Source organism: Akebia trifoliata, chromosome 1, assembly GCF_017979445.1.
Source record: "Akebia trifoliata isolate Shusen 1 chromosome 1, ASM1797944v1, whole genome shotgun sequence".
NCBI lineage: Eukaryota > Viridiplantae > Streptophyta > Magnoliopsida > Ranunculales > Lardizabalaceae > Akebia > Akebia trifoliata.
Genome location: NC_141375.1, coordinates 26,166,189 through 26,184,216, shown reverse-complemented (window position 1 = coordinate 26,184,216; position 18,028 = coordinate 26,166,189). Strand labels below are relative to the sequence as shown.

At 33.3% G+C, this 18,028-nt stretch overlaps 1 protein-coding gene across 1 annotated transcript; it reads left to right on the top strand.

The window, feature by feature from the left end:
• Nucleotides 1–14,740: 14,740 nt before the first annotated feature.
• On the top strand, nucleotides 14,741–17,368 carry LOC147411274 (L-type lectin-domain containing receptor kinase VII.1-like). Its single transcript, XM_086446679.1, has one exon. It carries the CDS (start codon nucleotides 14,804–14,806, stop codon nucleotides 16,862–16,864), a length of 2,061 nt encoding a protein of 686 aa, XP_086302805.1. The 5' UTR covers nucleotides 14,741–14,803; the 3' UTR covers nucleotides 16,865–17,368.
• Nucleotides 17,369–18,028: the final 660 nt, after the last annotated feature.

Here is an 18,028-nt window from a genome sequence, read left to right as displayed (position 1 = left end):
TAGTTAAGAAATGCAATTGTACTCTAATGAACATGGTTAAAGTCATGTTGTAGTAAGTCAGTTCCGAAACTCCTTTTGCGTTATGGATTGAAAGGAAATTTTGTTCGAGGAATCTACAGGTTTGAGGTATCCACCAAATGCTAGAATTTATAAACTACAAGAAAAAATTTGGATCTTAGAGCGATCATTATATACTTTATTAGTAATCCAAAGAGATACAAAGAATTTAGATATTACTATCTTACCCGTAATATATGAATAATATACATCGAAAATATTAGATTCCTTGAGAATGATGAGATTAGTAGGAGTGGATCCCGCAATGTAATTACAGAGTTAATTGGGGTACATATCTATTTTCCCATAAATCATGAGAGAATTGTTGCTTCTCCAATTGACAATCGCCGATGCAAAGAAGGGGGGACGAAGAGTCCAACCCAAAAGACAAAAAAAAAAACTACTCTTTTGCCAAATTACAAATTCTATCCTATCTTACAAGAAAGTTTTCGAAAAAAAACCTCCTTAAACACCTCAAAAGCTTTACCCTAGTAAAACAAAAGAGAGAAAAAAAAATAATGATATCACGAACTTTGAGATCTTTGCCATAAAAAATATGTCTACTCTGCTCCTTCCAAATTGCTCAGCAAATGACAAAAGGAGTAATGCTCCACAAAATCCTCTTAGTCACCCTGAAGGAGAAGTCCCAATGAATCCAAGACTCAAAAAAAGAAATTACAAAGTGAAGTAGGCATCTAGAGAATCCCGAACAATGAAAGAAAGTGATCCCAAATCCGTTGAGAAACATAATGTAGTAGGACATGACTTGAAGATTTCCTATTCGCTTTGCATAAGCAACAAAAGTTTGGGGTCACCATACCTCTTTTAATTATCTGATCGACGGTAGGAAGGTGCTCCAAAGCTACAAGCCAATGAAAGTAGATATCTTGGATGGAACTTTAGGGGCCCAAATAGCTGTAGTCGGGAAGACCACCTCGCGGGAATGACCAACCAGTGAGTATAAAGAATTCATAGAAAAAAGACCCATCCTTCTAGCTGATCTAAAGCCTCTTATCCTCATCATCACCACCCGAGGGAGACTACTTTAAGCATCTCAATAACCTCCTCAACTCCTCAATCTCCTAGTCATTAAAACCGCTCTTGAAGCAAGGTCCCAAGCAACCACATCTTCTTCCCTCGTCTTAAGAGAGAGCTTTTCTTTTCTTTAAAGATAAAACATAAATAAAAAGGAAAATTTTCAATAAGAGGGGTGTTACCACACCAACAATCTCCCCCATAACTAAATCTTTATTTCTCCCCACCTTAAATCTAACATTCTTTCTAAACATGGGCAATCCTTTGAGAATCCCTTTCCAAACTCCCATTCATAAGGACCTTTCGTGTCTTCACTTTCCTACCCATGCACCTTCACTCCATATTTGTTGCAAGTGACTTTCCTCCAACGACCTTCCTCCTTATTACCAAATCTCCATAGGCATTTACCAAGAAGAGTCAAGTTCATCCATCCAAATCATCTCAAATCGAAGCCTCCTTGTTTCTTCGATTTGTACATTCAGTCCCAATTTACCATGTGAAGTTTTCTCGATCCATCATGACTGTTCCTATAGAACTCTTTACAAACTTTATCTAATTTCTTTTCCACATTACAAGGTAAGGAGAACAAAGAAAGGAAGTAGTTAAAAATACTTGCCAGAGAGCTCTTAATAAGAGTTCGTTTTCCCCATTTCAATAATAGGATCCCAAATACTTTTGTTGTTGTAAGGAGCTCCCAAAGGCAAGCCAAGATCCCAAACTTGTTTTATTAATTTGAATAGTATTCCTGAAACCTAGTTTTGACATTAAGACCATGGTTTTGATTTTGTGATCTTTGGGTGCTCGCGTCAATTTATTTGATGGGTAAGCGATAGTTGAAAGGATAAGATTTGTAGAGTCGAAGAATCAAGATTCGAAGGGTCTGTTCTTTACAACTTATAATTTCAACTCTAAGAGCTATTTTTTGGAAGAAGCAGAAGGCTAGAGCCTGAAAAGCTACATCCAACAGAAGTTTGTTCGTTATAAAAGCATATAAACTTAAAATTGTTGTTTGTTTGACAACTTTTTATTGTTGAATTTTGACAAATTAATCAAATTGCCCTTACATATACAAAAACTGTCAAATGATATTTTCTGACATATAAGGATCACATTATTCAAATAATATTAATTAATTATACAAATTAATATAAAATCAACCATTACATAAGATAAACATCTATCATATTACCATCTACATTAACATTCAAACAAACACATAGTACGTACATCAACATGTTTTAAGTCATTATACTTCTCTATCATCGTTGAATGAGAAATGCTACTACTAACACTATAATCAAAATCAAAATATATATTATAAGTAAAATATTGCATCCTATTAATGCATATATAATATTCTTCTCTTTTTTCAGATCATACATAAGTTTTTTAATCACTACATTATCCAAGTCACATTCATCTACTTCATCTGTGCATAAAAGTGCATCATCATATTTCTGAAAATAAATAGTCGATATATCAATGATTTTTTTTGTAAGAAAATTTAAATTGTATTAAACTAAATCCAACTAATTTACCTGTCATAATAGACATCTATAAAACATTCTCCCATTATTTTCCTTCGTATGAGCAATAAATTGTTTCATCCTTAGGCTACAAGAACAACGGGAAAGAAAATATTATGCCATGAATACTACAAACACACTACATTTTATCAAATAAAAAAGTGTTACAATGTTATAGAGAAATATAATTTTCATCTATAATGTAAATTAAAGTATTACGATTTCATATCATTAAGAACAAATCCAAAATAGATTAAAATTCTTAAGTTCTATCATAAACATCATATAATGCATTAGTTATTTCACTTCTTGTCCTTTTTATGGTAACATGAAATCGACGATCTACAGACTCATTATTATTGTCATGTTCAGGTGCACCCTTTCATCTTTCACAATTTATTTTTTTCGAAACGTAAGAATTTTTCATCTACAATTGCATTCTTCCTTATGAAGTTATAGAATGTCATGCAAGCTAATGTAATATCTCGTTATGTTTCAAAATTTTAATGTAGCATTTATTTCAAAATTGTCCATTTTGTCTTCAAAATTCCAAAACATCACTCAATAACGTTTCTAAATACAGAATGCATATAGTTAAATAATTCTTTATCTGTTTTTGACCTTGACTCTCTTATAAAATCTTATAAATGATATGTTGTACCTCGGTAAGGTGCGAGGTAGCCTTCCATCAATGGATATCTAAAGTCGACCAAATAATATTTGTCTTTAAAAAAGAAGACAACCTATTAAGAATGACATTTTCAATATTGTATTTTATCTTAACTTTTAAAAAACTAACCTGACGGAGAATGTGAAAATTGTAACGACGACTTCATAATAGTGTCGAGGAACACACGAGAATCATTAGTCGATCCCTATTTGATCAATAAAATAAAAGGAAATTGGTAACAAGATCGTTTGGTAAGTTAGAAAACAAAAGTCTTTAATTCGAAGTTAATTCGTAACAAAATCTAACAAGTCTTTGAAAAAAAAATCAAAATTTCGAATTAAATAAAAATTTGAAAAAAAACCAAAAATTAAAAAGTTTCCATTGAAGTTGGAAAATACCAAACCATGGTGTTTCGAATTAAATCGAATTACCAAACAATGGTGTTTCAAATTAGAGACTTGTTCGATTTTGATTTTGATCTCTAATTCAAAACACCTTTGTTTGGCAGTTCGATTAACTCAAATTTTGAAAAATACCAAAAATTGGAAGTCTCCATTCGAAATTTTTTCAATTAACTTCAAAATTTGGAAAATAAAAAGGTGTTTGAAAAAAATTACTAAATCAAAATTTCTCAATGGAGAGGTTACAGAGTGATGTGGCATCAACCCACTTTTACTCAATGGACAAAAGTGATTGGAATTCATGAGTGAGGAGGTGAGGGCGATGGGTATTGGTGACTGAAGGAGGTGAAGGTAAGGGGGATGGTTGTTGGTGTTGGAATTGATGAGGAGGTGAGGGCGATGGGTATCGGTGATTGAAAGAGGTGAAGGTGAGGGGGATGGTTGTTGGTGAGTGAAGGAGGTGAGGGAAATGGCTTGGTCAATGAGGGAGGTTGAGAGAGGTTTGTGTTTGAGCAAGAGAAATATAAATTGAAAGAGAAGAATACCTCAGAAACTCGTTGATGTCGTGATGCCTTAAAATCGTCGACTTTTTCTCCTTACAACAACGGTTGAGTCGAGCTATTGTTAACGGATTTTTTTTTTTTTTTTTAGGTTAAGTTTGGTTGGACAATTTATTAAAGATGAAAGGTATTTTTGTAACTTCACTTGGGCCGTTTTACGTTATTTAGCTTTCCGCAAAAATCATTTTAGGAAGTACCTCTTGGACGACTTGATGTAGGAACTATTTTGAATTTCATTTCAAATCTGCAAGAGCAATAAAAGTCCAAACGAACGATAGTCCATTGGTTTTTTTGGACTTAAAAGTGAAAAAAAAAAAAAAAATCTACTCACCAAACAAGCCAAAAGCAAACAATGGAGAAAATTTTAGAGAATCCGAGATCCTCCAATCACATAAGTCCACCTGTATTGAATGATATACTAATTTACAAAATTAACCTCATTAGATTTGACGTGACACGCACTAGAGAGTCTCCGAGCACAACAAGGAGAAGTTCTATGGGATTAAAAAAAAAAAAAACACTCCCTCTAATTACACACGTCATCAATTTATGATTAAGGTGTTGTTTGTTAAACTGAAAAAAATAAGTGCTGAATAGCATTAAGCGCTGAAACTTATAAGTGCTGAAAAAGTTGTTTGTTTAGATGCTGAATCATATATGTTACACATTGCTGAAGCTAGTAAGTTACCCTTACAATCATATTATACATTGTTTGCATATTTCAAATGCTTATTTCTTATCAAACACAATAAAATATATTATTTCTTATAAAATTAAAATATAATTCATTTTTAAATAATAAATAATACTCAAATATTCAATTTATAAATAATAATTTCTATTTATAAAACCCACAAATTTCAAATTAAAAATAATAATGTCATACAAGTCACCAAAATTTGAAATCAATATTAAAATAACTTAATTTTAGATGAATAATTTTCTATAGAAATAAAGGATGTGTAATTATAAAAGCACCTTATGAATTAATAAGGGCAACCCACACCATAGCCAATTTTTTTTTTGTTTTATATGGGTTAAAGTTTTTGGAATGAGCATATTTTTAGTGAGAATAATCTAGAGATCATCTTCATAAAAAATTAGTCCATTTTGAAACTTCTAACTCGTCAAAAATAGTTTTTTTTTTTTAAAGAACGATTTACGATTCTTGAACTTGTTTTGATAGGGTTAGAAGTTTCAGGATGTGCTGATTTTGGGTGAGGATGATCTCCTCATTGTAGAGATCATCTTCATCAAAAATCAACTTATTCCAAAACTTTTAACCCATATAAGACAAAATAATTTAGCCATGGTGTGGGTTTATTCATTTGTGGGGTGCTTATACACTAATGAGGAGATCATCCTCACCAAAAATCAACTCATTCCAAAACTTTTAACTCATATAAGACAAAATAATTTAGTCATGGTGTGGGTTTATTAATTTGTGGGGTGCTTATATACTTATCCATGGGATATAAGAGGTAATATCCTTTTAAGAATAAGGGCAAACTTGTCCATACTCAAAAAACGAAGGGCATACTTGTCCGTGTCGAAAAAAGCAAAGTGCTTACCGCTTCAGCACTTTTTTTCAGCATCAAAATAGTGCTGAATTTTTTTCACTTATTTTCAGCAATAAGCACTGAAAATATAGAATAAACAAACGCGCTATTTTGACAAAAAGTGCTGAATTTAATTTTTTTCAGCAATAAGCACTGAAAAATAGCGCAAACAAACATTGCCTAAGTCTTGTTGGAGCAACCTTAAGAGTATACCTAATTTTCCTACACAATTTGACGTGGCAATGACGTGGGATATTAGGTAGGTCACTTGGGCATTATTGTTTATATATTTATTTTTCAAATTCGGCTGCCGCTAGCCTTCTGTTCCGTTTAAATTTTTACGTTTTGTTAGTTTGTACGTAGCTGGGCTGGCGGCTTTGACTAAGATAATGGTGGCTGTACGTCCGTACGCACCTTGGTTTCATATTCTGTTTGTGAGGCCCACTTATTTATTTCTATATGACCAAGACCTTTTCCGTACAAATAGTCAAATAAATGTTCAAACACAAGAAGTCTAAGAAATACCAAACCATTATTATTTCTCAATGATTACTAAATCGGATTCAGATTGGATCAATCAGGCTTGATCTGCGATTAATCAAACAAGGGATCGTATCAGATCCGGACTAATCCAGTAAGAATTGGGCCAGGTTCTAATTGGATCAAATCCAATTATATATATATGGGAAATGTTCAGCAACAAACATTTAGGCAAAACATGGGTTAAAGGTTTTAGAATGGGCTGATTTTTGGTGAGGATGATCTCTACGGTGAGGAGATCATCATCACCAAAAATCAGCCCATTCCAAAACTTCTAACCCCATAAAAAATGGTTTACAAAAAATGGACGGTCCACAATTTTTCAACTTGTAAACTGGGCTAGAAGAATGGGCTGATTTTTGGTGAGGATGATCTCTAATCCTCACCAAAAATCAGCCCATTCCAAAACCTCTAACCCATGTTTTACCAAAATGTTTGTCAAAATTTTTGTTGCTGAATGGGACCCTATATATATATATATATATATATATATATATATATGGGAAATGTTCAGTAACAAACATTTTGACAAACATTTTGGCAAAACATTTTTCAAAACATGGGTTAGAGGTTTTGGAATGGGCTGATTTTTGGTGAGGATGATCTCTACGGTGAGGAGATCATCCTCACCAAAAATCAGCCCATTCCAAAACTTCTAGCCCCAGTTTACAAGTTGAAAAATCGTGGACTGTACATTTTTTGTAAATCATTTTTGATGGGGTTAGAAGTTTCGAAATGGGCTGATTTTTGGTGATGATGATCTCCTCACCGTAGAGATCATCCTCACCAAAAATCAGCTCATTCCAAAACCTTTAACCCATGTTTTGAAAAATGTTTGTTAAAATGTTTGTTGTTGAACATTTCCCTATATATATATATATATATATATATATATATATATATGGGTCCCGTTCGGCACCCTAAGTTTTACCACACACTTTAACAAACGCGTTTTGTCCTACATGGGTTAGAAGTTTCGGAATGGGCTGATTTTTGGTGAGGATGATCTCTATGGTGAGGAGATCATCCTCACCAAAAATCAGCTCATTCCAAAACTTCTAACCCCATCAAAAATGATTTAAAAAAAATGGACGGTCCACGATTTTTCAACTTGTAAACATGGGGCTAAACATTTCGGAATGGGCTGATTTTTAGGGAGGATGATCTTCTAATCATAGAGATCATCCTCACCAAAAATCAGCCCATTCCAAAACTTCTAACCCATGTAGGACAAAAAACATTTGTTAAAGTGTGTGGTAAAACTTAGGGTGCTGAACATTTCCATATATATATATATATATTTATATAGGGTAGCGTTCAATGGCAAACTTTTTAGCAAACTTTTTGGCAAAACATTTTTCAAAACATGAGTTAGAAGTTTTGGAATGGGCTGATTTTTGGTGAGGATGATCTCTACGGTAGAGATCATCCTCACCAAAAATCAACCCATTCCAAAACTTCTAACCCATGTTTACAAGTTGAAAAATCGTGGACCGTCCATTTTTTGTTAACTGTTTTTGATGGGGTTAGAAGTTTTGGAATGAGCTGATTTTTGGTGATGATGATCTCCTCACCGTAGAGATCATCCTCACCAAAAATCAGTCCATTCCAAAACTTCTAACTCATGTTTTGAAAAATGTTTTGCCAAAAAGTTTGCCATTGAACGTGACCCATATATATATATATATATATATATATATATATATATAATTAAATAAAATATGTTACATAATTATATAATTTTTCACATTTATGTGACCAATCACATTGAGATATGATTGACTCGAATGAGTCCCTTTGTTTATGAAACCGGATCCTTTTTGGAACCCAAATCCTTAATCTAAAAATGGATCAAATTTTGAGTGTGATCCAATTCATACATGCAAGTCATGGTGATTTAGACATGGTCATCCATGTTTTGGTCAAAAATTTAAATGTGCTCTTATCCTTTTATACGATGACATACACCCCTAGATTTGTAATAGAGACTAACAAAAAATGACCTTGTTTCCGATCTCTAGCAAAATCCTTTGATTTTTTTCCCCAAAATAAGTTGCTTCTAACTTCTTCAACCTTCAAAACTCAAGAGCAACATTGGATTTTGGAGAAGGACAAAGACTTTTTATTTAGTTATTTATTTGTTGGTGTGTAGAAAAATTAGGGTTTTCTAGAAGGCGTCAAAGGCGATAGATTGAAGACAAAATTGAATGAGTTAAAAATAGTTTATTGTAGAAGTAAAATGTAATATGCTAACTCTGAGGGGTTGGCTCAATGGCAATTTCAGAGCGATAAGCAGTTAATGCTTGTAGGTTGTGAGTTTGATACCCACTATAAGCATTAATTCCCCAAGGGCCACTTGCGAGGGTGCACCCTCACTTACTGGGTGTGAGTGATGTGCGAGCGTTGCAAATACCTTGAGACTAGTCTTTGGACAAGACCATGATTTGTAAATTGGGCAAAGCCTAGATATGGGCCCAGTCCACTGTTTCAAGGGATTCCCGATTATTAAAAAACGAGGGGGGGGGGGGGGGGGGATGCCATTAGTTTGAAAACGAAGGGGTGTTTCTAATATTATGAGATCATGGAGGGGAATGTCTAAATCATCCTCGATAAAACTACACCACATAGACGTATCAAACTTAAGAAAAAAAAAAAAAAAAGGAGTTGGTGGAATGTCATTCCACCGTCCATTAAAGGCCTCTCACCTCGTGCCTTCACATTTTGGATAGAAACAATTCGAGATAAAGTTGAATGAAGAAATTGGATTCACATCTGTTTTTAATTTTTAAATAAAAAATATTGTGCATCCATTATTTGACATAATTTATTAATGTGAAACTCTTTCCTCGCTAACATAATAAGATTTTGAGCCTTAGTACCAAGGCTTCTTTTGCTCAAATGGATTACCACCTGAGAAGTTCAACACCACGGCCTTCTAAGTTTCATAAAAAAACTAAGATAATAAAATAAAAAAACTCGAAAAACAGTTTCTTTAGAACTAGATCCAAGGTTTTGCCATGACTACTGAACTTCTACGTAACCCAATCTTAAAAATGAAATTCAACTGTGAATTTTTATTTTTATTTTCAAAATTCATAAAATTTCATCTTCTACCAATAATAGAGTCTCCTAACCTTATTATGTTAGTGAGGCCAGGGGACTCTTTTATTTAATTTTTTGATGACCCAATATGTATTATTTTATTTTTCTACTTGTCTAATCAAAGTAACAACAGACTAGCAAGTAACACCTTAATGGTATGACTTATGAGTAACGATTTTCTTCTTTGGTAGTGACAGTCTTACTTTAACCCAATAAGAATTGCTTGTAGTACTATATAAGTATGGATTAGAAATATTTAATAAATGATCGATTTCAAATTGAATATGCCACTTCATCTAGATTTGAACAAAAAAATTAAGGACTTGGATGAAGTTTTGGGCTCCAAGTATGATTTTAAATCTCGCCCGAGATTGAGATGACTCGTCCGAATTGTTTTGGTATCGTCCACCAACAAGACGAGTTGATAAGTCGTCTCAAAAACATGATTTATTCTAATTCTAAGACATTTTTAAAAATCTCATCTGAGACGACTCAGTCTCATTCATGAACGAGATGAGATGTGAAAACGAGGTCTAATTCTTTTATAAATTTTCTCTAAAAAAAAAATAATCTAATTTTCATGACTATTTTCCTATGGAATTCAGTACTTTTCCTTGAAAACATTTTCAACACGCAATCAAACAAACAGACCCAAAGTGTCTAAGTTCTTGCCAGAAGTCTTAAGGCACTAAGGAGAAGGGTCACGTATGGGACATAATCACATTTGAGTCTCCAACACCACAACGTGTCCTAATTATTCACCATTTTTTCTTACTATTATTACAAAGACAATCCTAGTAAAACACCTCAACTTTATTTTGATGTTAATGTTTTACTAATGCCGCTGAGGACACGAAACAATAATTTCGAACAGGAAAGTGTTGGTTATTTTGAGGTATAACCCTCCGTGTTTGGATGAAACTTTGGGATACCCCTTACATTTTTGAAACGATGATAGACCCTTAATTGAATTTCGTAATGTATAATAGACTAACAAAAATTACCAAAATGGCATCATCTACAACTTTCTTCCAAAAACACCCTTGATTTTTATTCCAAAAACCCATTGTCTTCAACTTTTTGAATTGGTGGGGGCATTTTTGTTTTATCTTTGACATTTTGGCAAAAATCCTTGATTTTGAAAAAGAGTTGAATGATGAGGGCTAAATGTTAGGCCTGTCAATGGATATTCGAAAATCCGAATTCGAATTTGAATTTAATTCGAAAAATTGGATATTCTTCGAAGTTTTTGGATATTGAATTCGAATTCGGATGTTATTTTAAAATTTGAGTTTCGGATACGAATTCGAATGTTGCGAAATCCGATTTGATAATATATATATATATATATAATGTATTCATGTTACACAACAAAACTTATATATATTTTTGTTCTTCCTTAATTATGCCCACAAAAATTATTGTTGGTTCAATAATTTTTTCAAGAAATATTTTGTCATTTCGGAACCATATTTACAAAATTACGTTCTCTTGAATACATATATTCATATTAATTTCTAAATAAATATTATAAAATTAGTACCTTAATTAAGTTTGAGCCAAAGAGAACATCAGCAAAGCAGAGCACGCCCATAAAATACAAAACAAGTTAAAATTAAAGTTAAACCCTATAAGATTAGGTATTGGAGTGCAAGCATTAGGTTAAAATAGAGGTTATAAAAAAAAAATAAAGGATTTTTTAATGTTGGTGTGCAACTAGTTGGTCCCTTAGACTTTCGTCTCCATGATTTTTGAGAATAGTTAAGATGCCCACCATGTTTTCCAAACTAATGATTTATCCCTAAACCGGTCTTCTCTTATAAACTAAACAAAATTAACTTAAAATTGGAATTTTCTTCCCCCAAATAGACCTCTTTATTCAAGTTCTTCAACATCTATAAAAAACTAATTTTAATTCATATACTGTGATATTTGATCAATCATTTCCAACCTAGCCTTATTGCTTATAGAGAATCCATGATTTTTCTATCCAAACTTCATCAACGTCTATTTATTAAGTTATTTTTGGACAAAAAATTAAGTTATGTACTGAATTGTTATGAAACCCCTATGAAACTAAGAGTAACTCCAATGCACTCTGCATCAGACTCTCTATCCTCCCAACCTCTGTTTTAGAGAGCCAGAATCTTTTGAAGGGTCTCCAACGCACTTTGCAACCCCTTATCTATTTTGGAGAGTGAAATTTTTGATTGACAAAAGAAGAGAAAGAGATTTAGAATCTTTACATTTTGGCAGCAGGGAGTAACAATTGTTGGGTATGATTTTGTTGCAGCTGAACTTTGTATAGAATTAAAAAAGTATTAAAATATTTATAAAGATTCATTTTGAATAGCATAATTTTACTGCATACCCTTTGAATATGCAAAATGACTCTCCATAATGGAATTCTTAACCACTATGGTTAGCCAGTATTGATCCCCATCAGTTGTTTAAAGCCTTATATTAGAAGAAGACTCCAATTTTAATTTTTTTTTGAAAGATATTCACAAAAATTTCACCCCATATTTTACCTTTTTTTCCCCTAGACCTTTATCCCATCTTACGGTGGAAATTCCACTTACCCATTTATTTTTTAATAAACCCTGTCCCAAACCACCCACTCACCCACCCACAATAAAAAAAAATGAAAATTCTTCTAAGGTTCTCACAGATGGAATTCACCCTACCCCTGCACAAAAAAATAAATAATAATAATAATAAAAAAATAAAAAAATAAATTTTTTTTTTTACTAGACCATTACTAGGAATTTGGAATTTTTTCAAAAAAAAATAAAAAATAGATTTTAATTAAGATCTTTTAAATTCTCACCACTTTAGAAATTGGTAGTTTCCAATAAATAAGAAAGTCTTTAGATCTTCATCTCCATCCCCACTTAGGTTGAAACTTCAAGATTTAAAAAAAGGTCGTTTTACCAACACATGCCCGAAAAATTGATTTTTTTTTTTTTTTTTTTTCAAAACAATAGGCTAATCATTTTAATTATGAAAATGGTATATTACTATTTTAAAAATTAAAATATTTTGATTAAAGAGGGGAAAAAGTTTTTTATTTATTATTATTGTAAAACAAAACTCTTTTTAAACCCTTTTATTGAAATTAAACGGAATCAAGTTTATTTAGTTGTAGCTTATTTTTGAATAATCAAAGGAAGTCTTTTAATCTTATTTTAAATTCAATTTGATATTTTCATTAGTGATTTTATGTTAATTTATTTTTTATTACATGCAATGAGCTTTTTAGTTATTTTATTTTATTTTATTAATCTGATCAGAATTTTTTTTCATTTGTAGTATTTTTTTTTTTTGAATATGTTTTATATTAATTAGTCATTTCTTTTTAAATTTCAAGGCATGTTGGGATTTACATAATTATATTATACCGATTTAATGAAAATTTAGATGTTAGGGTAACCTCTTGACGATTATTTACTGAGGATATTGAACCATTACCAAATCAATTAATTATTGGTAACTAACAATCATAGACACACCCAACATTCATGTTGATAAATTATACCTAAGTTAAGCTCTTGTTTTATTGGAATCTCTTAACATTCTTATAAAATAAAATAAAAAATTTAGTAAAAATAAAAATAAATAAATAAAAAGTTTAGATTATTATTTTTATTTAAATAATAAATTTATATTATTTATATTAATCTATTAAATAGTTAGAGGGTCCATTTAGAATTTTCGCGTTAGGCCTCAACTTGCATTGAGTTAGCCAGAAACGTTAGCAAATTGCTCTCTAATACTATTGGTAGGAAAAGTATAATGTATGGACCTTCCAAATAATTTCACATTTAACCGACTTAGGAGCTCACTTATTTTGAATTTCCGCCCATTAAATCAAAATCAGCTTTGACTAGTAATATCTGTACGTTGACTTGACTTTTAACATTTTTCAAGATACATTAAAAAGGCAAGCCAAGCTTATACCAAAACTGTGTGTATTTTTTATATATAAAAACCTCCGTGTTTTGGTGAATATTTTTGAGTTGCCAGTGTTTTCAAAACTCATATGCACCTTTGACCACAGTCTGCTCTAATATATTCATGAAAATGACATAAATGCCCTCATCTTCGGCATTTTCAACCTTAGTCAAGAACCCTTGATCCCCCCTAAGACCACTCATCTTTAATCTCTTTGTATAAATCTTTTTTACCTTCATCTTCTATCTTAAGATTCTATTTACTTCAACTTTCAAATATCAAGAACAATATATGATTTTTTAGAAAAAGTAGAAGACAATAGAATTTTAGGTAGAAAAATTAGAGATTTTTTACAAGAGATTGAAAAAGATAAATCTAAGATGAGATTAAATATAATTTACTGAAGAGCTTGAAACTCTTTTAGACAACATATTTTAGTGGATTGAAGTTAAGATTGATTAGATGAAAAATAATTTACCAAGGAAATCTAAATTCTTGAAGAAAACATATTTTTGAGACAAAAATCAAGGGTTTTAGTTAAAGGTTGAAGATGAGGGTATTGTAATAATTTTATATCAGTCTATAAGGGAAGATCATGTTCTTGAGAGGCATCTGAACTATGGTTGAAAATCTCTTCCGAGACCAAGATGATTTGCCCGAGTCACCTTGGTATTCTCCAAGTAGGAGACGGATAGACAAAGATAAGACATCTCACATTTACAATATCCTGTTAGACAAATGAGATGACTTGAATGATATTTTGAAAATCTCGATCAATTTAGTAAAATTCAATCGAATCAATTGAGATTTTGTATATTTTAATTAAAATATAAAAAAAAAAAATGTAAGTATTTATTATCTAAATAAAATATAATTTTATGATTAAACATCTTATAATCTATCTTATTTTATAAAATATTTATAATTATTTTTATATAAATATATGAATAAATCATTGTAAACCAAGTTAAATAGCTTATTTAATATGGAACAAGTTGACTCGTCCGACACAACTTGATTACGTTAATGAACGAGACGAGACGACAAAATGAGTTTTGAAGCTATGGGCATCTCAGCCATGGTTTTAAATCTTGTCCGAGACCGAGATGACTCATATGATCTCATGTACAAACAAGATGGGTTGACTATCATCATTAAACGAGGCGACCCGAATAAATCGGACGACTCGGGCTCGTCCATGGACGAGGCGTAAAAACGAGTTTTAAAACCATGGTCTCAGCCTCTCAGGTATTCATAACCAAGGTCTCGAAGATGAGGGTATTTTGGTAATTTTACTCTATTTTATCCCAACAAAACCACTTCTAGTCTCTTGTCCTCTCAGTTGCTCTGTTCTCTTACTTGTAACAGAACGGCTTCTGGTCCTCTGCTCCAGCCGCCAATGAAGAACAAACACCCACTCTCTCTCCTCCTCTATCTCTTCATCATTCTCCTCTTCGGCTCAACCTCATCCGTTGATTTCGTCTTCAACGGCTTCAACTCATCTGATCTCTTACTCTACGGAAACGCAACACTAGAATCCCAAATTCTCACTCTCACAAACGCTTCTTTCTTCTCCATTGGTCGTGCTCTGTACCCAACAAAAATCAAAACCAGATCACCAAACTCACCTCATCTTCTCTCCTTCTACACCTCCTTCATCTTCTCCATCTCCCCTTTCAAGAACTCTCTCCCTGGTCATGGCCTTGTCTTCCTCTTCACACCTTCAACAGGAATCCAAGGTTCCAGATCATCTCAACACCTTGGATTCCTTAATCTAACCAACAATAACGATCCCAATAACCATGTATTCGGTATCGAATTCGATGTCTTTGCAAACCCAGAATTCAACGACATCGATGACAACCATGTCGGTGTCGATTTGAACTCTCTCAGTTCGTATGCTTCTCATCCAGCTGGTTATTGGGCTGATAATAAAGATGGGTCCTTTCAGGGATTGAAGATTAATAATGGGTTCAACTATCAAGTCTGGATCGCTTACTCGAATAACCGACTTAATGTCACTATGGCTCGGGCAGGCATGAAAAAACCTTCAAGGCCTTTAATTGAAGTACCTGTTAATCTTTCTACGGTTCTTTTGGATGAAATGTATGTTGGGTTCACCGCGGCGACAGGGATATTAGTTGAGAGTCATAAGATTTTGGCTTGGAGTTTTAGTAATTCGAATTTTTCCGTGAGTGAAGCACTGCTTACATCGAATTTGCCATCTTTTGTTCCTCCAAAGAGTTCTGTTTTTCGGTCCACAGGATTCATCGCTGGGATTACTGTTGGAATTGTGTTTATAATTGGTTGTAGTGTTACATTTTATTTGATTTTGGTTAAGAGGAAGCGGAATCAACAGAGGGAGAAAGAAGCGAGGGAAGATTGGGAATTGGAGTATTGGCCTCACCGAATTACTTATCAGGAAGTTTATGCGGCAACTGGAGGGTTTTCGGATGAAAACTTGATTGGGTTTGGAGGGAATGGGAAGGTTTATAAAGGGTTTATGGTAGGAGGAGTGGAAGTTGCTGTAAAGCGCATTTCTCAGGAAAGCGAAGGAGGGATAAGAGAATTCTTGGCTGAGATTTCGAGTCTTGGTAGATTAAAGCATAGACACTTGGTTAGTTTGAGAGGTTGGTGTAAAAGAGAGAAGGGAAGCTTAATGTTGGTTTATGATTTTATGGAGAATGGGAGTTTAGATAAGAGGGTTTTTGAATGTGAGGAGGGAGTGATGTTGAGTTGGGAAGAAAGAGTGAGGATCTTGAAAGATGTGGCTCGTGGCGTCTTTTACTTACATGAAGGATGGGAATCACAAGTCTTACATAGAGACATTAAGGCTAGTAATGTCTTGCTTGATAGGGATATGAATGGGAGGTTAGGGGATTTCGGGTTAGCTCGGATGTATGGGCACGGCCAGGTGGCAAGCACGACACGTGTGGTGGGAACGGTTGGGTATATGGCACCTGAAGTGGTCCGGAGTGGGCGCGCTTCAGCGCCTACTGATGTGTTTGGTTTTGGGGTCTTGATTCTTGAGGTTGTTTGTGGGCGAAGACCCATTGAGTATGGAAAGCCACCTTTGGTTGAATGGGTTTGGGGGATGATGGAGCGAGGTGAAGTGGTGAGTGCACTTGATGAGCGGTTAAGGGCCCAGGGTGGGATCAACTATGAGGAGGTGGAGAGAGTACTTCATTTGGGTTTGTTGTGTGCTTATCCTGATCCACGTGGTCGACCTACAATGAGACAGGTAGTGAAGATTTTGGAAGGGATTTCTAATGCATTTTTGGAGTCGGAAGGAGAAGGAATGGAGGTGAGTTTGCTAGACAAGATGAAGTCGACTGCAATGTGGTCTAACTATCATCATAGCTTGTGTCATGGAGGGCATCCCACGTTTGGGCAGATTCGACAGTCACTCTCATCTTCCGTGTCTCTTTCTGGATCGGACATCATCGCGGAGGGTCGATGACATGAAAAGCTACTGTTTGAAGATGTGTATGAACCCTTATAACATGACTTTTATATACCATCATTAATGCACAAGGTATCTACGAAATTTTAGTAAAAATTGAAGTGAGTACTAAGGAGGGATGACCTTTTGAAAAATTCTCACTAAATGGGTGATTAGTTTTGATCCTTGTAAGGATTTATTTATTCATTCATATGGGTTTTGCTCATTGGAAGATTTTCATTTTTAACATTGAGAGATCATACATGGTGGTGTACATACATAGCAACCCATACTATAAAATTGAGCTCTATATTGTGATGTAAAACATTTCTCCTGTTATGTGAGTTATTTGTATATGTTCTTATTACAATAGTTTAGGTTTGAAATTCAAAAGGATCATCTTGCACTAGAACTCTTGTTTTGTTTATTATTTTCATGTTATTATTGCTTTGGAACATCAAACAATGGGTGGAGTCAATTATCTACGGTTTGTGTTGAATGCAGCTGCTTGTTTCAAATTAAGTTCTCATGTTCTTATCCATTGCAAATTTGACTTTTAGGGATTCTTCATGCCAAGAATTTAGCAAATGCTGCTTTGCTTGCAGCATAGGCATGTTTGGTTGCAAGGATATTATAGAGAAGTCCATGAATCCCTGATTTTAAAAGGGGAATAACAGCTTTTTCACTAACAAAAGGCTACAAAAACAACGCAAAAAGCTCTTTGACATTCCTTATTTTTCTGCAATCCAATCACTAGGATAAGTAGAAGTCCTAGATTGCTTTGAACTAGAACAAAGCTACCCTTGTAAACAAACGTGTCTTAACTTTATCGTTAGTTAACCCTGTTTGAATTTCAATGATGCACTATACGGGAAAATTATTACGTCTTGGGGTTACGACAAGGTAGATTAGGAGGCAAGTGGATAGGACCATTGTTTTTCATTTTTCATTAATATAATTCCAAACTTGGTTGTTATGGTATGAGCATCTTAAGATGAATTTTTTTTCCAACATTCACCATTACAAATATGATTAGAGAAAGACAACAGTTTTTCATTCATATAATTTTGAAACTAAACTGATCTTTATCCCTTTCCCTCTGTGAATCAAAATGTGGCATATCTCATACCCATACATGTAAATGTAAAGTACCTCTCTAATGTTAACCAGATGAAATAAAAC